Source organism: Genypterus blacodes, unplaced genomic scaffold, assembly GCF_046128005.1.
Source record: "Genypterus blacodes isolate CSIRO-AG114 ecotype Tasmania unplaced genomic scaffold, CSIRO-AGI_Gbla_v1 ptg000267l_1, whole genome shotgun sequence".
Taxonomy (NCBI): domain Eukaryota; kingdom Metazoa; phylum Chordata; class Actinopteri; order Ophidiiformes; family Ophidiidae; genus Genypterus; species Genypterus blacodes.
In genome coordinates this window covers 1-22,236 of record NW_027467059.1, presented here as the reverse complement: position 1 = coordinate 22,236, position 22,236 = coordinate 1, and the positions used below count along the sequence as shown (strand labels likewise).

At 46.5% G+C, this 22,236-nt stretch overlaps 2 protein-coding genes and 1 long non-coding RNA gene across 5 annotated transcripts; 1 reads left to right on the top strand and 2 right to left on the bottom strand.

Moving 5' to 3' along the window:
• Positions 1-792: 792 nt before the first annotated feature.
• Positions 793-14,039, bottom strand: col9a1a (collagen, type IX, alpha 1a). The gene is made up of 32 exons (XM_076171719.1): positions 13,861-14,039; positions 13,120-13,194; positions 12,881-12,919; positions 12,712-12,774; positions 11,033-11,086; positions 10,804-10,839; positions 10,263-10,286; positions 9,822-9,875; positions 9,687-9,740; positions 9,558-9,590; positions 8,236-8,292; positions 8,089-8,142; positions 7,448-7,501; positions 7,272-7,325; positions 6,906-6,959; positions 6,741-6,794; positions 6,422-6,475; positions 5,932-5,985; positions 5,722-5,775; positions 5,577-5,621; positions 5,370-5,423; positions 5,157-5,210; positions 4,968-5,021; positions 4,189-4,260; positions 4,067-4,102; positions 3,920-3,964; positions 3,780-3,812; positions 3,374-3,520; positions 2,859-2,913; positions 2,154-2,342; positions 1,990-2,067; positions 793-1,478 (listed from the first exon to the last, which is right to left on the bottom strand). Exons 1-32 carry the CDS (start codon positions 13,933-13,935, stop codon positions 1,273-1,275), a joined length of 2,064 nt encoding a protein of 687 aa, XP_076027834.1. The 5' UTR covers positions 13,936-14,039; the 3' UTR covers positions 793-1,272.
• A 4,161-nt stretch (positions 14,040-18,200) lies between these two features.
• LOC143017103 (GTPase IMAP family member 9-like) lies at positions 18,201-20,450 on the top strand. Of its 3 annotated transcripts, XR_012965587.1 has the most exons (3): positions 18,653-18,803; positions 18,943-20,182; positions 20,242-20,450. XR_012965587.1 is itself a non-coding variant. In XM_076171731.1 (2 exons), the coding sequence occupies exon 2, from the start codon at positions 18,981-18,983 to the stop codon at positions 20,046-20,048; it is 1,068 nt and encodes a 355-aa protein (XP_076027846.1). In that variant the 5' UTR covers positions 18,201-18,270; positions 18,943-18,980; the 3' UTR covers positions 20,049-20,450. The 3 variants fall into 3 exon arrangements, 2 of the variants coding, with proteins under 2 accessions (XP_076027846.1, XP_076027845.1); XM_076171731.1 differs by lacking the exon at positions 18,653-18,803 and adding an exon at positions 18,201-18,270 and having other exon boundaries at positions 18,943-20,450; XM_076171730.1 differs by having other exon boundaries at positions 18,943-20,450.
• A 700-nt stretch (positions 20,451-21,150) lies between these two features.
• Positions 21,151-22,236, bottom strand: LOC143017094 (uncharacterized). The gene is made up of 2 exons (XR_012965586.1): positions 22,157-22,236; positions 21,151-21,700 (listed from the first exon to the last, which is right to left on the bottom strand). It is a non-coding gene; the product is annotated as an uncharacterized LOC143017094 (long non-coding RNA).

Here is a 22,236-nt window from a genome sequence, read left to right as displayed (position 1 = left end):
TAGTACAGTGAGAGACAAAGTTGTACCTGTTCACCAACTTGTGCGAGTACATTAAAATGATACACTGAAAAAACAGAACATGTTTTTGGCAAACGCTTATTTCAGTGCTACAGACTGGGCCGCCCTGATTCCTGTACGTGTGTTCGAACAATTGAAAATGCCGCAAAAGACAGAATACGAAAACATTTGGCCAAAAAGTTCATGCAGCACATTGATCGGCCGACATGGTTCATCTAAGCCACAGACCAGATGTTTCTCCTCAGTGCACATGTGCCACACACTCGCCTGAAGGATGTAGTCACAACCACCAGGGGGCAGACTGGAGCCAAATTCATCTTTTTGCTAACACACCGCCAGGAAGGAGGCGGGCCAGACCAAAATAAGAAAACCAGAACAAACTGGTCTGTCACCAGGATATCATAACAAGTAACACATCTCAGTGAGAACTAGTGATCCAGAGAAGAACCCTTGGTACCAGTCAGCCTGATGGTGGCGCTGTAATCGCCACTGTCAATTTTCACCACATGGAACGTTTGGACCAAATTTGTGTGGGCGTGGCTCATGATGGTGGACACGTGACCTCACTACTGAGGCACTGAATGAAACATCAATGCGCTGTAACGAGCAGACATGGGAGAGTCAAAGGTTTGTTGGGGGGGAGGAATCATCGACCTAACAACCTGTCGGGTTTCATACTGGAGAGCTACTCGGCCTTGACAGAGGTATGAACTCTGAGCGCCCTCTAGTCTTCTTCCATACAAAACATGCAAACTTTTATCAAAATGTGTTTATTTCCTCTTTTGTACAACTTGTAGATGTCATGTCAGACCTTGATAAAATAAATAAGAAGTCATATCAAACACTGGGCCGCCCTCCAATCAGAGGAACCAGCAGAGATCCTGCATGCAGAGGAAACGCCACAGAGAGCAAAGATACTCAAACAAATGTAAGTCATCCATCAGTGTAATTAGCATTAATTTTCAAATTGATGTTTACATACATCAGGTGTGCTTGTCTGGGTTGGTTTGAGAGTACAAAGATGGCAAACTGAGGTCAGAACAAAGCTGGAGTTGTTTTAATAGCTGCTGTGGGCCGTTTGCTGCTTATCTTTTATAATCACAGCTGTGTCGTTAAGGAATAAAATGAAACTCCAAATCAGCTGACCAAATCAAGAAAACTATCACGGCAACAAACCCAATGGATCAGTCCTCCGTGGAATGCTGCAGGTTTCTCTCCCAGTCTCTCACTTTTCCTCCGACACCTAGAGCCTCCTCACATCTCGCTGGGGCCCTTCATGCCGGAGTCTTTCGCCGAAACTGGCAACGCCACCATGGGCAGGACACACTGCGATGACTCACAGTAACCGATGGGCCCAGCGGGACCGGGAGGCCCGGGAACGCCGGTAACGCCTGGAACGCCACGAGGTCCTCGGGCTCCGTCACGGCCGTTTGTGCCGTAATCGGGTCGGCCGGGATCACCTGAGTGAGAGAGAGAGAGAGAGAGAGAGAGAGAGAGAGAGAGAGAGAGAAGAGACAGTTGGAGTGCCCTAGAGCAAATGACTTCCCGAGGAGACGAAGATCAATGATCAGAGCCCATTCTGCCTCAAAATAAGAGATTCAGATTTATGATCATTATTTCATTACACGCTCACTCCAGCAGATGGCGCCAATTCATTGCGTCTGCAGGGAGGAAATGGAACGTTCTACATCATTTCATTGTTCAATTAAACCTTTAAGTACTGAACTTGCACCTTGAGCACCATGAAGGCCCGTGAAGCCTGAAACGTCTCAAAGCTTTAATAATCCAACATGAGAGCGATCCACTCTTCACATTAGCTTGGCTGATAGTTCCAAAATATTAACAACCAAATTTGATAAAGATGCACTCATGGTTTGTTGGTTATCGTTCAGAAACTGTTGTGAAAGTTTTTCGCCCTGTAATTTCGACTCATTTTCCTCAGAGGATGGGTCGGATGAGTCCGGTCCTTACCTGGCAGACCCGGGGCCCCGGCGGCTCCTTTGGCTCCTCTGGCTGTGGGCCCTCTGTCCCCTCTGTCCCCCTGGTCACCTGCACACATGGAAGGAATTCAGATTAGATTTAACTGGATGAATGGCTGAGCTGTGACCACACGAGGGTGCCGATCTGCATCTCACCTTTCAGTCCTTTACGGCCGATCAGCCCAGGCGGACCCTTCAGACCAGGCAGTCCTCTTCCCCCGCCGTGTCCGGGGAAACCGTTCTCTCCAGTGGGACCCGGGGGGCCTGGAGGGCCGGGTGGTCCTGGCAGACCGGAGATGCCCGACTCGGGCCTGCTCAGGCTAGCTGCTAACTGAGCTAATTGCTCTGCGACACAGGAAGACATTTTGACCTTTAGCTTGAAGGCTTTTAGCTGATGTTAGCGAGTTTATCGCCTCAGAAACTAAAACATTTCCATCTTCATTGAAACTCTAGAAGCGGATTCCTTGGCCAGGAACACAAACCGCTCAGACAAACCTTTCATGTGACAACTTATGTTTGAAGGTTTGAAGGATACATTTTCTATTGTGGAACTCCAAAATAACAGTTAGCGTCTTACACTGTGACCTTGAGAACCTCCCTATACCTGAAGAGTTTAGCAGATAAATGGATTCATTCATTGCGGCGGATTGATGGAAGTTTGTCATGTCGTCGTCACATCCTGAAGCTGGAACTCAGGAGAGGCTTTTAATGTGAAAATGGGAACTTGCGGCTGAACTTCCTGTTTCAGTTCCTTCCCAACAATGACATCATGCTTTGAAATTGAACTATATTGGGTAATATTACACAAACAGAGACTTACTGCAGTATCCATTCAGATTGTTGAGTGTTTGTGGTTCTCACCTTGCATCACTCTCATGCACACTTGTTTGATGTGTGTGTCTGTGGGGGATTTTCCCTGAACAAACACAGATGAGAAGGAAACGTGTGTTATTGTCGTTCGTCTTCACCCGTGTAGACATAAACACACGATGCAAATCCTGATCACGCCACCTGGTGGTTGGCGTGTTGAATGACCCAAAGTTTGATGCGCAAAAACTTTGACAATGAACCTGAAAATACCTTCAGAGAACTTTGAGTGTTACAATAAAACTCTATAAATCAAGACGGTGAGAATTGTAGTTATTGATTATATAACTGTGTATTAGTGACATTAATATTTGTGTGTGTGCTCATAATACTTTGACAAGGCGCAGCCCCTGGAGCAGTTTGGGGGTTCGGTGCCTTGCTCAAGGGCACCTGGGCAGTTCTCGGTCCATACGGGGACTCAAATCGGCGACCGAGTCCCCCTATGGACTGAGCTACTGCCACCCCTCAGGAAAGTTTGAGGTTTGTCAGAATGTCAGTAAACGTCTCACCGCTGGCCCCTGTGACCCGGGAAAGCCAGGAACCCCCATGTCTCCCTGCATGCCTCGAGGTCCAGGCTGACCCAGCTTGCCCTCTTTTCCCGGCGATCCTCGGCCCCCTTCAGGTCCTTTACTTCCTGTCTCTCCTGGCGGACCGCTCTGTGGGACAGGAAGTGTAAATGCACAGGTAGAAACCACCACACAAAAATAACAAAATGAGCGCAAAGAAATTGAAAAAATGTTGAGATTGCAGAAACATCAAAGGGAAAAAAGTGCATCAAGTAAATCAAACACAAAAAAATCATTTCAACAATTAACCCTGAAATTTGATGAAAATTAAAAAAGACTATGGAAAAAACTATGGATAAAACTATCTTTAATTGATGAAGTGCCTTTAGACTTTAGAGTGTCAACGTACCGAGCCTTTCTCTCCTTCTTCACCTTCATCACCCTGCAGGGGAGAAGAAGCATTACATCACTCTACAAAGAGTATTACGTGTGTGTGTGTTCATCCAATCACACTAGTCGTCCCAAAGAGATTATGACTCCGTCCCTCACCAGGCCTCCTCCCTCTCCGGGTGTCCCCTCGGCTCCTGGGGGCCCCTGAAACAAACGCACACAAAGTCACTGTGACTCAACACCACTCCACAGTCTGCTTGGCTCACATTTGATAGCAGGTACGATATTAAGCCTCCTCAGACATACTTGGTCTCCCTTTGGCCCGTCCAGACCGACGGCGCCCTGAAACACAGAGGTCACAAAGGTCAGGATGAAGTGAAAGGTTTCCTCTCTAAACTCATTGCTCTCTGCTGTGTTGTGTCTGTTACCCTGTCGCCCTTCTGCCCACGATAACCAGCAGGACCAGGAAGTCCTGGAAAGCCTGGATCCCCTTTGCTCCCCTGTTCAAACACACACACACAAAATAACAGTTAATATGCGCGCACACACACACACACACACACACACACACACACACACAACCACAGAGGGAAAACACTACACAGACTGTGTGAAGGTTCTATTCCAAACCTTTTGAGCTTCACATCATCTCAGAGGTGAAGCAGCACTGATTCCCCCCCCACACCCCCACTCTGATGTGTGTGTGTGTGTGTGTGTGTTTGGGGAGGGGGGTTGCAGGTAGTGATTGTGGCATATTGCGGGCTGATGGCTTTCAGGCATTCCTGGGGAACAGAGAGTTCTTTCAGGGCGTCTCAGCTTCTTTTCCTGCCCTGAATCCCCCTGAGCCCCATGGGGCTTCAGCCAGCTGGAACAAGAGGCCATTCATGCCTCCACCAGTGGATTAGAGCATCAAGTGAGGGCCGGAGGTTCATGAAACAGTAAGGGAGCAGCAACACATCACCAACGCACACCGGGCCCATTCAGCGCACAAATATAGATGCACACACACACGCACAAACGCACACACACACACACGCACACACACACACACACACACACACACACACACACACACACACACACACACACACACACTTTTAAGTTGCAAATAAAAGCCAGTGAAGTCAAAACAATGACTTCAGACTCCAAAGGGCTGCTGATGCACAAATGGAGCCCAGGAGGACAGACATGATGTTTCTGCTCTCACCCTGAGTCCCGCCAGTCCTGAGGGGCCCTCAGGTCCTCTCTCTCCTCGGCTGCCCTACAACAGGAAATGAAAAGGAGCATATCTAGACTCATTTATCGTTTATCAATTTATGCCATGCACACGCACACACACACACACACACACACACACACACACACACACTCTCTCTCTCTCTCTCTCTATACTCACAGGTCCACCTCTGGGTCCGACAGGGCCGACCTCTCCCTGCTCTCCACGCTCACCCTGGGAACAACGTTACAGTCCAGATGTCATTTCAGGTGCTGAGTCACCACCCAGACCATCATCATCTCATCATCTCATCATCTCATCATCTCATCATCTCATCATCTCATCATCTCTCTCTCTACTGTTGGGAAATCGATGGGTGCGTTTTCCTCTTACCTGCTTCCCTGGAGACCCCATCAGCCCTGCTAGTCCCACATCACCGGTCTTACCCTGGAAACAGCCAGAACAGATGACAGTATTCATTTTGCTGGGAAAACAAACTACGCAGACATGTGTCTTCCAATTACTAGTAGTTGTGTGTTATTGTTGTTACACAGAATAACATTTGCTTTGATTTCATCAGAGGGTCTCTAGAAGTCATACCTCTGCACCACTGTGACCTTTTTGGCCATAAGCGCCTGGCAAACCCTATAGGAAGAAAACAAACAAAGGAATGAGATCAAAAACAGAAACTTTGGACTCAGGTGACCGTGTCTCAGAGGTGTCTGAGGTCAGAGGTCACACTTACCGGAAGTCCTTGGGAGCCAGCGTCACCTGGAGCCCCATTCTTCCCTGTAGGACCCTGAATAGCAAACACAGATACACGTTGAACTGGGAAGACACTAAGTGTGAAATGCCAGTCTGTGTGCCTTGCTAAAAGGCAACACAACAAAAATTTTTAACTCAAATTCTACCAATGTTTTCACTTTAAAAGAGTCAAAGAGCGGGCGGGCAGCACCTTGGATGCTGGCAGGCCTGGGATTCCCTCACGGCCGTCTGGACCCGGAAGACCCTGCGGAGGAGACAAGCGATCATAGGAAGGTAGGAAGCTAGGATAGGATGGTTGGAAGGTAGAAGTGGCCATAGGCAGGAGGGAAGACGGGTAGCAAAAGGAGATAATGAAGGAAGCAAACCTCCAAAGTATAAATGTGTCTGATCTTGGTTTATTTACTTGATTTATTTATAAATGATAAATGTACTTTAATGTAAGTTCTGTTCTTCTCCATTTCGTTCAATGAATGGACGAATGCAGCAAACATCAAGCTGGCTGCATTCAAATTCACTTTATTAACACCTTGCATTAACAATGGGTGTCTTGCTGTCCTGATAAGATGAGAACATAAGGGGTTAATATGGGCTGGATTTTCTTATGAGACCCAAGACACAATTTGTCTACCCTTGTTCAGCCTTGGTGGAGGTATGAGGATAAAGCAGGGCGAGGGGCTTACAGACTCTCCTTTAGGTCCTGGCACTCCTCTGATTCCAGCTGGACCTTGTTCCCCCTACAGAGACACACACAGTTACACAAGCATCACACATCCACTTAGTCACAGCGGGGGAAACACACGTGTGAGGCTCATGCACACAGACGTTGCCATGGCGTTTGGACTCTGCTTTTGGTTTTCTGTTCAAAAGGCTTTAGAAAGCGCGTCAACACCATCATATACTTTGACTTCCTGGTAAAGGCAGTAACGGGCCTGATGATCTGCTTTACCGTGAAGGAGGAGCAGCTGTGTCTGTGTTCTGATCTCTGTTAGGGATCTGTACCTGCACTCCACTTGGTCCGCTCTCGCCTATGGCTCCTCTTTGACCCGGATCGCCCTAAAAAAAACCAAATATATATGTTGAATGTATTTTAAAGCTTAATATCAAGCAGGGCTGGGCGGGGGGGGGGGGGGGGGGGGGGGGGATGAGTGAGGATGGGGTTCTTACCGGGCCTCCCTGGATTCCCTGAGGACCCAGATCACCAGGCTTCCCACGAGGTCCCTGGGTTAGGAAGACCGAGGAGATTTTTAGTTCCACTGATTTATGGGGATTTACACCAAAATGCTACATCGCCACGGTTACAGTCAACCCATTTTATTCTTCAAGTCAGTTGTTGTTCAATCATTTGTAGCTTTCTAACGGATGAGACGCTTGATGGGGCTTCAGCTCAACTAGATCACAACTGTGGAGTTGATATTTAGAAAACTCAAAAATTAAAATTTTCAGATAACAAAAATCCGAACCAACTTGCATTTTTCTTGTCCTGCATGTCAAACCTTGCCCTCTTGCCCTCTTGCCCTCTTGCCCTCTTACCCTGTCTCCTTTGGAACCCAATATTCCCGGGAGGCCTCTTTGTCCACCTGGGCCCTAAAATTTCTCAGCGGATAGAGAGAAGGAGGTAAACATGTCCCATGTTAATATGTTTGAAGTGCTGCCAGGCAGCTTTGCAATCTGGTGGCATATTTTGAGAAAAAACAGAAAAATGTTACTGGTAGTCCCTGAGCCCCGACGTCTCCATGTGATCCTTGCTCTCCCTCCTCTCCCTGAAAGAGAAAACAATACCAATACATCATCTGTGTATCGGGCCGGAACTGAGCAGCTGCATAGCCTGCTGACCTTTGACCTCAGAGTGCGTTTTGCTGAAGCGACTGTAAACAAATCATTATTCTAACCTCTACCTGGAGTCTTTGCTCTCATTAAGGGACCGTCTGAAAGTTACACTTACCGACAGACATTTAGGTTTTTCAAATGTCCAAATTAGAAAAGGCGAGGAGAAGCTTCCAGTTCAGGAAATCATCACGCTACAAACCCATTTTTAAGTCCAATATGTACGCAAGTCGGAACAGTGAGGTGCAGTTCACACAGTACACACAGCAGCGTTTAGGGGATCGCTGTTCCCTTGGCCTCTTTGTGAGAGTAATGAGAGGTCGGTACACATGTACAGGATGTTCCTGAATTGGGCGTTCATAAATCAGGGACTTCCTGTACAGCCGAATACAGCAGTGGTAAATGGACCAATGGGTGCCTGGACATTCTCAACGCTCACAGACTGAAGGACCAAAGGGACCCATGCTAACATGCTAAAGTAGAGCCAACTAGGAGTCCTTTCAGGAGAGGATGGGGATGTTACCTTGTGTCCTTGTCTTCCAGGCTCACCAGATTCACCCTTGACCCCTTTGTGGCCCTGCAAGTTAATGCAAGTTGAATCGATCCATAGACGCCTACAGAATCATAACCTGAACTTGGAAGATAATAATGTTGACAAAAGTTGACTTACTTTCATGCCGGGGAGGCCGGGATGTCCATTTAGATTGGCAGGGCAGGCGTTAGGACACTGAAAAACACAACAGCCTATTTAAGGTCATGGAAGAGCCCCGACACCAGGGGGCTCCACTGACTGACCCCAGGACCCAAACAGGAAGCAGCAAGCATTTGGTCCCAGCAGTCATTTGATGTTTCTCTCACCACATGTAGATGCACTTTGAACTCATGCACATCAGCATTGTTTTTGGAACATATTGTGACACAGCTTACACTCTGCCCGTCACGTTTACATGCATGTTCATCACTTTACAGTCAAAACTCTGATTCCCCATAAATGACCTTGATTATGATGTAGGTCTGCAATTGTTGGTATCGACGTTTGGATTCATTTCCTTAATCTGAGCACAATTCAAGTGCATGTAAGGGTACAGACTGAAACAGTTTCCTCTAGAGAGCGACAGCGAGCACTCGGCCATGGATTTCCTGTGCTGACCGTGCTGAGCTGCAATTCATAAAAGTAAGCAGTAAAACACGGAGGAGTGAATACAGAGGAGATGCACGTGCAGAATGCATTCACTGATTGCCAACCGATGGCGTTTAGACCATAAAAATTCTGTAAATGCACGTCAATGTAGCAACTTACTGGAATTAAATATAAGTACAAATTCATGGCGACATTCAGGTGCATTTAAGGTAAATGCTCTGTACTTCTTTAGTGCTTATCTGCTTTACAATGACCTCACATTGGTCCACTCACACAGCCTGCAGTTGAAGGTTTCGTGTCTTGCTCAACAACACTTCAACAGGTTCTCTAGGACAGGGTTTTTAAACCTGTTTTGAGCCAAGGCACCTTTTTAACATGAAAAAAAAAAAAACACTGAAAAACACTGCTCTAGGAATCAAACCAGGAACCTTCCGATGCCTGGACAACGACGCCCCCATGGTGACCACATGTCATGTCATGATTGGCTCCCTCACCATAACGTTCTCAGTACTATTTGATCAGGAGCGTATTAATATTGATGAGTGGTTTCGAGTCTGGTCCCCAGGGGGCGCTGTGGGGATGAGACACTGTTTACTGGCTCATATGACCTCATCATGGCTCTCTGTCTGCAGGTCACTGAGCCTGTGTGAATGACAGATTGTTTTTTTGTGTTTGTTACAGGCGTGTACGTGCAAATCTCTCCAAGTTGTGAATGTCTTGCTGTAAATGGACTTCATGCGTTTCAGCTTACCAGGTGCTCTGTATTCTGAACGACTAACGTAAACGCAAACAGCTGAGTGACTCCATCATGCCATACATACATATAGAGCATATTTTGGGATCAAACATACCAGATTCTCGCCTTGATACACAGCTGGAGGACCCTGTGGAAACACAAAGGTCTGTCAGTAAAACCTCTGGCTTGTTTGTTTCCAGAGATGTCGTTCATAAATTGGAGACACGTGGAGACGTTTACCCACCCGGGGCCCGGCAGGACCGGGGAGACCAACTTGCCCTCTCTTGCCCCTCGCTCCCTGTAGACAGTTAAATATCACTCACCAGTATGGAACACAACAACAAATGAAAGAATGTAAGCATTGCAAAGGTTTACTCACTGAGAGTCCCACTTTGCCCAGTTCCCCCGGCAACCCGTCTGTACCAGGAATACCCTGTCGACACAGAACAACACACCTGAGCTGCTGCTACACAAACACATTTGAAATCGTTACAAATGCACGTTCTGAACATATGACAGGCATTTGGAGAATCTATTTGAAAAAGCTTTGAATGAAACAGCTTTCATAACACAGCCTTGGATTCAGAGATATTCAGCCGTCTGTAGACTTTACACCTCGCATGAAGGTGATCAGCAAGACCACCGTTCATCAACACGTGTCCTCCTTATCTGGATGTGATCGGGTCTCTAGGAGGGTCATCTAACTTTATTACTGACATCATAGATGTGTCCTAGCTGCACGGGTCTGGACACCTGTGAGAGAGATCGGATCTCGTTTCCCAAAGGGGGGATGTTATCAAATTGTACAGTAGGTACTCACATCCAGTCCATCAGGTCCTTCACCCTGTGAGAGAGAGGAGAGGAATCAGCTCAGTAGAGTTCTGCAGAGTTCTTGCAGTCAGCATCGCACATAATACATCCCTTTTCTTCTAGGAGACCCAGAGAAATGAACCATCTCAGTGAAGCTTGTTCCGTACATGCAGAGTCAGCAGATATAAACTGAAAAACAATCACAGCTCAAATATGTGGTAAGAACATTTTGAGGTGTAGCTTTTTCATGTCAGTGTTTGTGTCCATGTGACCTTTAACCTTTACTGGGGAAGTTCTGCTGGTTTCTAGCAGCCTGGTCCAGAGGAGAGCAGACCACTTTGCCGCTCTGCCTCGCCGCTCATGCTGCGTGTGAAGCTCTATTTCTGGGTAAGAGGAACTTGGCGCTGTGCTTAAGGCTTTACAGTGCTCCTCCACTAGAAGGCAGCAGGGAGGGACTTCCTCTGGGTAAGAGTGTAACTACCCACCTTCCTATCCCTTGATAGTGAAATAAAGACGTGATTTAAGTGATTAAAGACAATATCTGCACTTACAGGCTCTCCAACAGTTCCTTGTGCTCCAGCGTCCCCCTGAAAACAAACAACAACACAGCAGTGACACTCAGGCTTTGATACTCTTTCTTCTTCACTGGTGGCGAATGCACAGGACTTTATAATGTGGATCAACTAAAGCATCATTGAGGTACACTAACTGATTCTTGTTCCATTGTGCTTCCAGAAGTGACAAAGTTTGCAAGTTGGTTCAAAAAAATAACAAACTTACTTTTAGTCCATTTGGGCCGACCGGGCCTTCTTCTCCAGGAGGTCCGACGGGTCCCTGTGAAGAGGACCAGAAATCCTTTATTGGCTTATCTGCTAATGTGTAATGCCAGCTGTCTCATAAATGTCAGGAGGAAGGAGTTTGTGTGACGAAACAGAAACCTTATGACTTTCTTGACACAAATGCTCAATATTGTGACAAAGTGAAATTGATTGGAATTGAGTACTACTCAACTACATGTCAAGTCAAGTCCATTTTATTTGTAGAGCCCCATATCACATCCAACGTCTCAAAGGCCTCTACAGACCCACAACATCAGGGACATCCACCCAAAGCTCTCTGGGAAGACCAGGACAAACTCCAGAGGAAACCTTCATGTATCAGGAAAAAGGAGGAAACCTCGGGAGAGGCTAGGGAGAGATTCCCTCTGCAGGAACGGCTGAGTGAATGATAGGAACCTCCAGTGGGATTACACAGAGCAACAAAAAAGACATGAAGAGCAGGAAACACAAAGAGCAGTTAGGAAATAACATGAGAGAGAGAGAGACAGGCAGAGAGAGACAGGCAGTGAGAGAGAGAGAGAGAGAGACAGAGAGAGAGAGAGAGAGAGAGAGACAGGGAGAGAGAGAGAGAGAGAGAGAGAGAGAGAGAGAGAGAGACAGAGAGAGAGACAGAGAGAGAGACAGAGAGAGAGACAGAGAGAGAGAGGCAGAGAGAGACAGAGAGGGAGAAGGAGAGGGGCAGAGAGAGAGAGACAGGCAGAGAGAGACAGGCAGTGAGAGAGAGAGGCAGAGAGAGAGAGAGAGAGAAAGAGAGAGGGGCAGAGAGGGAGAGACAGGCAGTGAGAGAGAGAGAGGCAGAGAGAGAGAGAGAGATAGGCAGAGAGAGAGAGAGAGGGGCAGAGAGAGACAGGCAGAGACAGAGAGAGACAGGCAGAGAGAGAGAGAGACAGGCCGAGAGAGAGAGACAGGCAGAGACAGAGAGAGGGGCAGAGAGAGAGAGACAGGCAGAGACAGAGAGAGACAGGCAGAGAGAGAGCGAGAGAGAGAGACAGGCAGAGAGAGAGTGAGAGAGAGAGAGACAGGCAGAGATAGAGTGAGAGAGAGAGAGACAGGCAGAGATAGAGTGAGCGAGAGAGACAGGCAGAGAGAGAGTGAGAGAGAGAGAGACAGGCAGAGAGAGAGAGAGAGAGGCGTCTGTCTGTCTCTCTCCCTCTCACTCTCTCTCCCCCCCCCCCTCTCCAAGACCCCTGAGCGTCTGTCCTCAGCAGCATCTCGACCGCAGGCTGCAAACACACTGAATCCATTTTCTGCTTCTTTTCCCAGCATACACTTCTTTCCTGTCAGCATCTGTGGGCGGCTGAGGCTCTGCTGCCCACAGAACACAAAAAGACCCCTGTTTCTGCCAGGAAGCCATTTGAGACGCACGCCTCTCTCCAGACTCCAGATTCAGGGGACATATTCCCTCCACACTCTGGCTCAGGGGCCAAGACAAACATGGAGCCCTCAGATGTTACAGGAGCTCACTGTGTCCTCTTATCTGACCTTTACTACCAGAGTTCATTAACCTGCAGCTGAATCTCACATATTTTGAGGCTGTTGGATTACGGAGGATTTGTTAGAAGACAGGAGAGCAAAACATCTACCAGCCTGTTAAGACTGTTAATGGGCTGATTCGCTTACATCTGCACCTGGAAGGCCCGCAGCTCCAGCAGCTCCGTCTCTGCCGTTGTCACCATCAGCACCCTGGAAGCAGAAGGTTCACGTCACCTCACAGCCGTCACTTTGGCTCTGTGGCCTGAGTTTATCATGCAATGCAGCATGAAAGAGGAAGATTTAAATCAGAACTCACTGGTCCGCCGTCCACCGAGGAGTCGTCTCCCCTGTCGCCCTGAGAAGTGAGAAAGATACGTTAACAGTTTCAGATTTGTGTAGTATGAAAACCTGTGAAGTCTGATGGATTTAGGAAGATAAACAAGAAGAAAACTGTTGGATCACACGCGTGTAAACCAGCCGTCTGCTTCATCTTACACTGAGCTGATTGACCCAAAAACCTGCGACCCATATCTGAGAAATGAAACGCTGACTCACATCAATGCCGTCCACTCCAGGCACACCGGCTACTCCAGGGGGGCCTGGGGGGCCTCTGGAACCGACGGGGCCCCTCTGTAAAGCAAACAGCCAAATCATTTTTCACTTCTTTCTCTCCTTGAAATTCATCTCTAAACCTGTGCTGAGGCTCTTTCTGATTCAGTGGTCGGCGTCACTCACACAGGGTCCTATTGTTTGGGGAGTGAAAGGTCATGAAATTACACCTGGTGCCTTATTATAGTCCATTATAAGGCCAGAGCCGGATTGCTGTTGCTGTTTATAGATAACATGTGTGCACAATCTGTTTTTTGTTAAAGGAGCAAATAATGCAATTAATACAGTTCTTTTCATAACATTAGTTAACGCGGCTGCATTTGGTTGAGTACATGTGGACGGAACAATGCCTTCACTCAATTTGCTCCTCTAATCCAGATATTTTTGAGGAGGAAATCAGATGAAAATGTGAACGACAGAATTTTACGCAACAGAAAATCCATGATGAAAACAGAAATGTTCAAATACTCATGATTAGTATTGCTAAAATACCAAGAAGTAACTTACTAATGAATAGCACACATACCTACAGTGGAGTGGATTAAAGAGCTATGAGTACAACAAAATCTACAAGGAGATTAAATTCAGTGTTAATAACACAGCAATACTCTACATGGAACTCCCTTTAAAGAGGAATATGAGCACAAACAAACACACTAAAGAAGGAATGGAGCGCTTCTCTCTCACCTGAGCAGAGCAAATCAGCACAATCTGCAGTAAAACCACCAGCAAAGACCCCCGACAGATCCCGGAGCGAGCCATGGTCTTCCCAGGGCAGAGGAAGACACTGAAAGTCCCTTTTTTCCTTGGATTAGATGGGGCTCAGGGTTCACCTGTTAGACTGAAACCCCACCGCCTGCTGGAGGGGGAGGATGTTGGAACGTTGTGTTTATTCATGAGGAGCTCAGAGCGCTCAGAGGAGGCGGAGGGTTCGGCCAATGGACTGCACTTATAAAGTGCTTTCATTTCATATCGCCCTTTTATCCAAATAAAATAAGATTAAACTTTGCCTCCCTAAACTCCAGTGAAGGAATGAAGGAGTGAAGGAGTGAGTGAAGGAGTGAAGGAGTGAAGGAGTGGAGGGAGTGAAGGAGTTAGTGGAGGAATAAGTGAAGGAGTGAGTGAGTAAAGGAGTGAAGGAAGGAGTGAGTGAAGGAGTGGAGGAGTGAGTGAGTGAGTGAGTAGAGTTAGTGAGTGAAGGAGTAAGTGAGTGAGTGAAGGAGTGAGGGAGTGAAGAAGTGACTGAGTGACTGAGTGAGTGAAGGAGTGAGTGAGTGAGTGAGTGAGTGAGTGAAGGAGTGAGTGAGTGAAGGAGTGAGTGAGTGAAGGAGTGAGTGAGTGAGTGAAGGAGTGAGTGAGTGAGTGAAGGAGTGAGTGAGTGAGTGAGTGAGTGAGTGAGTGAGTGAGTGAGTGAAGGAGTGAGTGAGTGAGTGAAGGAGTGAGTGAGTGAGTGAGTGAAGGAGTGAGTGAGTGAGTGAAGGAGTGAGTGAGTGAGTGAAGGAGTGAGTGAGTGAGTGAGTGAGTGAGTGAGTGAAGGAGTGAGTGAGTGAGTGAAGGAGTGAGTGAGTGAGTGAGTGAGTGAGTGAGTGAGTGAGTGAGTGAAGGAGTGAGTGAGTGAGTGAAGGAGTGAGTGAGTGAGTGAGTGAAGGAGTGAGTGAGTGAGTGAGTGAGTGAGTGAGTGAGTGAAGGAGTGAGTGAGTGAGTGAGTGACAACAAAAATAAAACCACTGACTTTAACGACGCCATTCTTCATCTTCTGTCCATCCCACGGAGAGACCCACAGCAGCCGAGTCGAACCCGAGTCAGGCTCGCATCCTGGCTCCGTCACCGGGGACGTGTACGTCGCAACACAACAAATTCAACGATTCAAAACGTTTATCTGTGAATATTTGAACGAGCTTGCTGACTTGCTGAAGTTCTCACCGCAACTATGGCCCCTTGAAGCAGTCTAACATTACATTACGATCATTTTGGCAGACGCTTTTATCCAAAGTGACTTACATTACGTTACCACCCTCTGCAGAGGGGGGAGCAGTTGAGGGTTCGGCACCTTGCTCAAGGGCAGGGGCTTGAACCGGCAACCCTCCGGTTCCCAAGCGGAAGCACTACCCACTGAGCCACTGCCTCCCTAGCTTGCCTACCTCTTCCAATGTCCCGGAGCTCACCTGTCTCTCATTAAATACCGCTCGTTATGCCACCTCAGTGTAAGCATCCTTATTATCATTATTATTATTATTATTATTATTATTATTATTATTATTATTATTATTATTATTATTATTATAAGTAGCAGTATTATTGTAATCAAAGTTACATTTAATAAAACCACATACACAAAAGTAACCTCCTTTGCATGGGGGTGTTTACATGTGTGTGTGTTTCAACTGTCTGTGTACAACAACAATGCAAAGCATACAACTGAGTGAGGACAAGAAAGAATTTCCCCTCGGGGATCAATAAAAAGCCTTTCTTTTCTTTCTTTCTAAACATGTGCACGCGATTGTATTGTTTCATTGTTTTCCCTAATAACCCCACGACTGAAAGTCTCACACTGCCATCTCGTGGCAGAAAGATGAAAGTGCATCAATAAAAATGCCCTTTTCCAGTAAAAAAACAAATACCTTGTCAACCTGCTGCATGAGTGGAAATTACGACGAAAAATGTGAATGAATGGGGAGATTAACCGAACATAAAAAGGTGAAAATAACTGATGTGTAAGGTGGTTTCAAGTCTGTTCTGGTCCTTGTTCAACCTCTATTCACAGCACTAAGCTTTGGTGCTTTAAAAGGATAGCACATTCTGGTAAGTTGTATGACTATATCGAGGGAGGTAGTACAGATTAATCATGACCTAAAACATCCAATTGTTTTGTCTGGTTTGTAAAATTTCCGATGATGGATATTCTTTGACTGCCGGCAGATCGGACGCCTCAAATGCCACCAAGTTCTCACGACGCCGAGTCAGTTGCATCTACCGGCATTAGAATTACATTTCTCCAGCCCTTGCATTGACAATCCATTCTAGGGCTGCTTTGTCTCGTCTCCTTGATGAATTAAGTGCCGCAGTGGTTAATCTTAAACTCACTTATTTGTAATTGCTGGTGTGCATTAGTTGTACGTTTGTAACTTGACGTCCTGAACGTGAGCAATTGCTGTACATAACCAGACATCTCGGTGAGTAAAGCTGACCAAAAACGTATGTTGACCAATATTTGGTACCAGGACGATGTTACGCTGTCGACTTTAAGAGCTCACACCATTCCGCAGATGGGGCCACCGAAAGTCTTGGGGTGGCCCACCAAAATCAAAAGCTGTAACTGAATTTCAGGAATTCTATGAGGCTGTTGTCGTATAAAGGCAAGTTGAAAAATCTGACAAAGCATTAAGGATTTACCTACTGATATACTTTGGTTTCTTATTTCTTACGTTTTATAGTACTGATTATGTGATGTGCATAATAACGGTACAGTTCACATGTGAAGTTCCACAACATCCCTGTTTTAATGTGTTTTGTATCTGTATGTGTGTAAGTCGATTCATTGTTTTCCTTTTCCTTTAAGACAAATATAAAGCTTAATGTGAAGGAGCACTGTACATTAACAGTACTGAATTAAACATTACTGGGAACAAGCCTACTCAAGTTTCAAAACACCACACTGGCCTGCAATCCTGTTCAAGATGTACTGTAGCTCTATTTCACTGTTGCTGCATATTTATGTAAAGGAAAACGTATATACATTACATACATTATATGCACTATATCTAAAAATCTCTTTGAATGGACATCAGGCAGATGCAGACAGAAACGCAGAACTACAAAAACATTCTTCAATCAAAACACTTTTCAAATTCTTTGATCAGCAACAAACGCCAGCAAATATCCAGGGGTGGCCGCGGGGCCCTTGCCCCCCGCCTGGTGGCGCCATTGGCTGTTATTATCCCAAAATTTAGACAATGTGTAAATGCAAATCAAATCGGAAACTAATGTTCTGAAAATTCTCTTATTAACCTTAATCAAAGTGTAAAGATGATATGTGTGGAGGGGTGTGTTCAGCAATGTGTGTCCTTTTGTTTGCAGTCTATCAGTTCCATATGATGTCACATCCCTGCCTCGTCACATCCAGGACTGCAGTCGTGTCCAACACGGCCAGCAAGTCACTTTCTGATGACCTCCAGCCACGCCATTTCAACATCTTAAGAGAATTTTACCTTTGCTGTTGCTGATCTCAGCCAGCATTGTGTTTGTTAGTCTGTCATGGCAACCAGTAAGTTAGGTTTGTGAAGCATTTGTATGTTGTTCAGAGTAATATCAGGAAATATATGAACATTACAGTAATAAAGTAAATCTATTCATGCATAATCGTTAACAACTGTTACTATGATTTATCTATTACATTTCCTAGTTAATATTGGTAATGTTGTTAACTAATTTATATTTCAATAAATAAAAGAAAACACTTGTATGCCTCTCTCTATCTGTAACCTTTCGCACCGCAGCGCACACGTGTGTGATGACACGGCCCCGCCCCTGAAGCTGCAGGTTGAGCACATCGGGATCACGTCTCGTGATGTCACACAGAACGCACTCGCAGAGCATTCTGGGATGTGTAGTATTAGCGGTGCATGCGCTCCATACCGGCGGGCCAGCTCTAATAGAAATTTGATATTATCTCGCGGGCCAAATATAATTACGCTGCGGACCAGATTGGGCCCGCGATTTGACACCCCTGTGTCAGACGTTCATTTCTAAGTGAGGTCAATTTAGCAGTGTGTATACTGGCATCCTCAATATTTGCAAAGAAACCATTTGGCTATGGTGGGAACCCTGTAGCAATCTGATCCGTTCACAGCAGTGCTTGAGGACACACACTGAAAGATCAGGAAAGTATTTATGTGTGTACAGCATACAATCTTGCCACAGCAGCTTTATTGTTTATTCTTTTTGCCAAAATTACAACTTTATCAACTAAAAACACTATGACCATAAGCAATGAGCTCTATTTTGGGGCATAGTCCACTTAAACTTTAGGAGGCCTTTGAGAACATGGTTGGTGACTGTCCACCTGCATTCTTCAGCCTGGCTGTCAACTGCTGTAATGTAAGCACACACAAACACACACACACACACACACACGAGTTTGCAATCCTAGTAAACTTCAGAAGAACAAAACAGAAATGAATGAAGATGGAACATTTGTGAGTAAGTTTGGAAAAGCAGCATGGAGAAGTTGGGAAGTATGTACGACTACTGTACGTTGTTATGGTTACCGTCCTCACGGCTGCTTTACTTTGGGAAATCACATGTTGAACATTCCACACCAAACCAGTTTGGAGCATGCAGCTCTGCTTCCAGCCGACAGGGGGCACGTGAGCTGTTTTAAAGAAACCAACCGCTTCCAAGAAACGGGGAGGGGGGGGGGGGAGGGAGGGGAGGGGAGGGGAGGGGGGTGAGGGAGCTCAGCGAAAGGTGGTGCATGACCAGACTTTGCGCACTTGTGTGCGTGTGCAGCTCAGAAGCTGCAGGAAGCTCTTGGCTGCACTTCTATGAACAGAGACTCTGATCTGGTCTCTGTCTCTGTCTCTGTCTCTGTCTCTCTCTCTGCTCTGCCTGAAAAATGGCCTACATCTGCGGTAAGTGTGTGTGTGTGCGTGCGTGCGTGCGTGCGTGCATGCGTGGAAGAGAGACACATTTTGTCTTTCACATATCACAGCTGAATGTTTTGCATGCGTTGAAGTAAATCTGCTAAACGCCTGTTAACCTCCCCTTCAGGACCCATCGTCCAGAACAACCAGGAGCTGAGGATCGTGATGGTGGGGAAGACCGGAAACGGAAAGAGCGCCACTGGAAACACCATCCTGGGGCGACAATGCTTCCAATCCAAGTTCAGCGCCAAGTCTGAGACGGTGTACTGCTCAAAGGACAGAGGGGAGGTGGACGGACAGGAAGTGGCTGTCATTGACACCCCGGGCCTGTTTGACACCAGGTTCGGCCAGGATAAGACCACCAAAGACATAAGCCAGTGCGTCTTCTACGCTGCTCCTGGACCTCACGTCTTCCTGGTGGTCATCAAGCTGGACCGATACACGGAAGAAGAAAAGCAGACGGTGCAGATGATCCAGCAGATCTTTGGCGACGCTGCGGACAGATACAGCATGGTGCTCTTCACTCACGGAGACCTTCTTGATGAAGGAAACACCACCATTGAGAAGTTCCTTCAAGACAGCCCAGACCTGCAGGAGCTGGTGGGCCGATGTAACGGCCAGTACCACGTCTTCAACAACAAGCTCAAAGATCGCACTCAGGTCTCCCTGCTGGTCGGCAAGATCAGAGATGTAATGCGCAGGAACGGAGGAAGCCACTACACCAACCAGATGTTCCAAGAGGCAGAGAGGGCCGTCGAAGAGAAGAAAGAACGACTCCTGCAAGAGAGAGAAGAGGAAATACGCAGAGAGAGAGAGGAAATGGAAAGGAAGATGAAGAAGAAACTCGACGAGGAGCTGCAGAAGATGGACCGGCAGTTCCAGGCTAATATGGAGAGGGAGAGGATGGAGAGGCAGAAGGAGAACGAGGAGCGGGCCAAAGAGAGGCAGATGGAGAGAGCTGAGCTGCAAGAGGAGAGGCAGAGGGAGAGGAAGGAGAAAGAAGAGTATATAAGCAACATGAAGGAACAGCTGAAGGTGCAGCACCAGACAGACCTGCAGAACGCATTGAAGAAGCTGCAGGACAATTCGGAGAAGAAGGCCAGAGCAGATGCTGAAGACTTCAATCCCTTATATCCTTTGATTGCTGCTGCTGAAGCGGTGATGGACATCGGCAAAAAGGCTGTCAGTGCACTGATAAGCTTCGGCTGGTCCATAGGTAATTTGTTCAAGTAAATTAGTGAAAATCACACAGAAGACGTAGCGAGAACGAGAGAACGAGGCCACCTCAGATCTTCTGGACTCGTCTGGTTCACAGGCTTGAAATTTGCTGCGTTCTTCTTGATTTTCAGTTGTCAAATAAGTGAGAAGTCCAATGGAAACTCAAATGAGGAGAAGGAGCCGTTTTTGTTTTATGTTTGTGATGCAGTCTCACGCCGCCCCCTAGTGTCCTGCTGGCTCACCTGCATGTCTGACAGCATTGGTGTGTTTCCGCCTTGGTTGAAGTTCTGACAAACTGAGCTATGATTTTGAAAACTCTTTAGCCTTTTCAGTTTTTTCCTCCTCCTCCTCCTCCTGCTCCTCCCCTGCTTGTGCTGCACACTTTGTTATACTGACATTACCTAATAAAGTTGATACACCCACAGTATTTGTTTGTTTGTCTTGTTTGTTTCTCCAGAATATAAACGCTGCTTCTGCTGCTACGACATGATCAAAGCTACTGTCTGTCTCTGTCAGCTGCTCGTGAAAGAACTCTGCACGTCGCTCACCACGCAGTCGTGTAGGTGACATGAGTGACGAGTCAACCACTGGGAGGGTTCCCGTCAATTCTCTGATAGTTTCTTAATTAAGTCTAACTGGAGGCATGAGGCAAGACTTTAAAACAGAACAAAGACTGATTTGAGGTTATAAACCCACTGTATTCATTCAATAATACTAATTACAAACTCACGTCTCAATTTCTGACACTGACTTAATAACAGCACAGTCTGAGCTGTGTGACTCCAGTCTGAGGATCAAGCAATCAATCAATCCATCAATCAACACCATCAGTCACAGATCTGAACCCTCTAGAGTTCCACATCCTGATAAATTCTTTGCCGAAGTTCAGAATATTTAGTTTAGCTTTTTGTATTTTCTAAAACCAAGCTTGTTGCTGTTTTCGTTGAGATTTGAGTGGGTGTGGCCTGTGGGCGTGGCCTGTGGACATGTTCTGGACTCCCAAAAAAAAAAAATCCTCCTTGTTTGATTTGACTTCTAAAAAATCAGAGGACATTTTTAAAGATTTATTTGTTCAATCACAGATTTTTTTTTTTTTTTTTAAATGAAAATCTTGAGCTGCAAAAACAAATTTACAAAATGTTGACACCAGAGGGTTGAAGGTTAAATCTGATCTGCTGCAGTGGAGAATGAGGAGAACCTGAAGCTCCTGGTGTTTTCAATGTACAGGCAGGTAGGTGGACCACAGTCTGGAATGAAGGTCCATGTAGGTGAGGATGTGTACATCTTCATCACTCAGCTTCATTCTGTGGTGCTACGGGGCAGATGATGAGCGGAGCCTTGTTCCTGCCCGATTTATTGGTACACGGGCTGAAGAACGGATGGATGACATCAGTGAAACTATCAGTGAAGGTGTAGATCAACACTCTGGCCTCCACGTTGTAGAAGGACAGCAGCCCTTTGTCGTAGTCCACGTAGATGCCGATCCGGGTCGGTCTGAGGTCCAGTTCCAGGCTGGTGGAGGGTTTGGTGCGGAAGGAGTATTCAGTCCGATCCCTGAGACTCAGGAACCAGTACCCGTGGGCGGGGCTTACTGTGATCTTTCCTTTGCGGTTGACGGAGCGACTGGCCACTCCCAAGTCCCAGTCAGTCTTTCCTCCCACATCCACCTGGGAGACAAAGAGGACGAGATAGTGCTCATGGCTGATCCAAATACTGAAGTACCATAGAAAAATATCTGATCCAAGTCCTGTTTGGACTTGGAAGTTTTATGTAAAGTAAACAGCATGAAAGTGTTCAAATGCACAGATAGTAAAAGTACTCAATGTTCAATTGTTGATGGTTTATTGAAGCATCGTCCATCAATTTGTGAGTTTGTGCTTCTCTGCAGGTCTGTAGGTCTTTGAATGGTCCCTGAAGGATCCATGTTGTTTCTTCACTTCAATAAAAGCTCAACGTTTCTCCTGGACTGACTAATAGAACTGTGTTACGCTATAATGACGGCTGGTTCAGTTGTTCAGTTGTGAAGACCTGAACTCAACAACCTGGACTAGGAGAGGACCACAATTCCCTCTTTTAGTTAGACTTTACTTCTTTTCTTTTTAGATTTTCTGGCTCCAACTCACCAGCTACCAGTCCGCTTACTTGGACCATACCGGACTCGAACCAGTGACCTTCAGGTTCCCAAGCTATATCCCCATGGACT

Coding starts and splice junctions, on each gene's coding strand:
- col9a1a (XM_076171719.1), bottom strand. CDS start 13,935: ATGGCTCGCTCCGGGATCTGTCGGGGGTCTTTGCTGGTGGTTTTACTG. Junction 4,103..4,188: donor GTGGGCAGAAGGGCGACAGG/GTAACAGACACA, acceptor TCTGTGTTTCAG/GGCGCCGTCGGTCTGGACGG. Junction 3,965..4,066: donor ACGGGCCAAAGGGAGACCAA/GTATGTCTGAGG, acceptor CGTTTGTTTCAG/GGGCCCCCAGGAGCCGAGGG.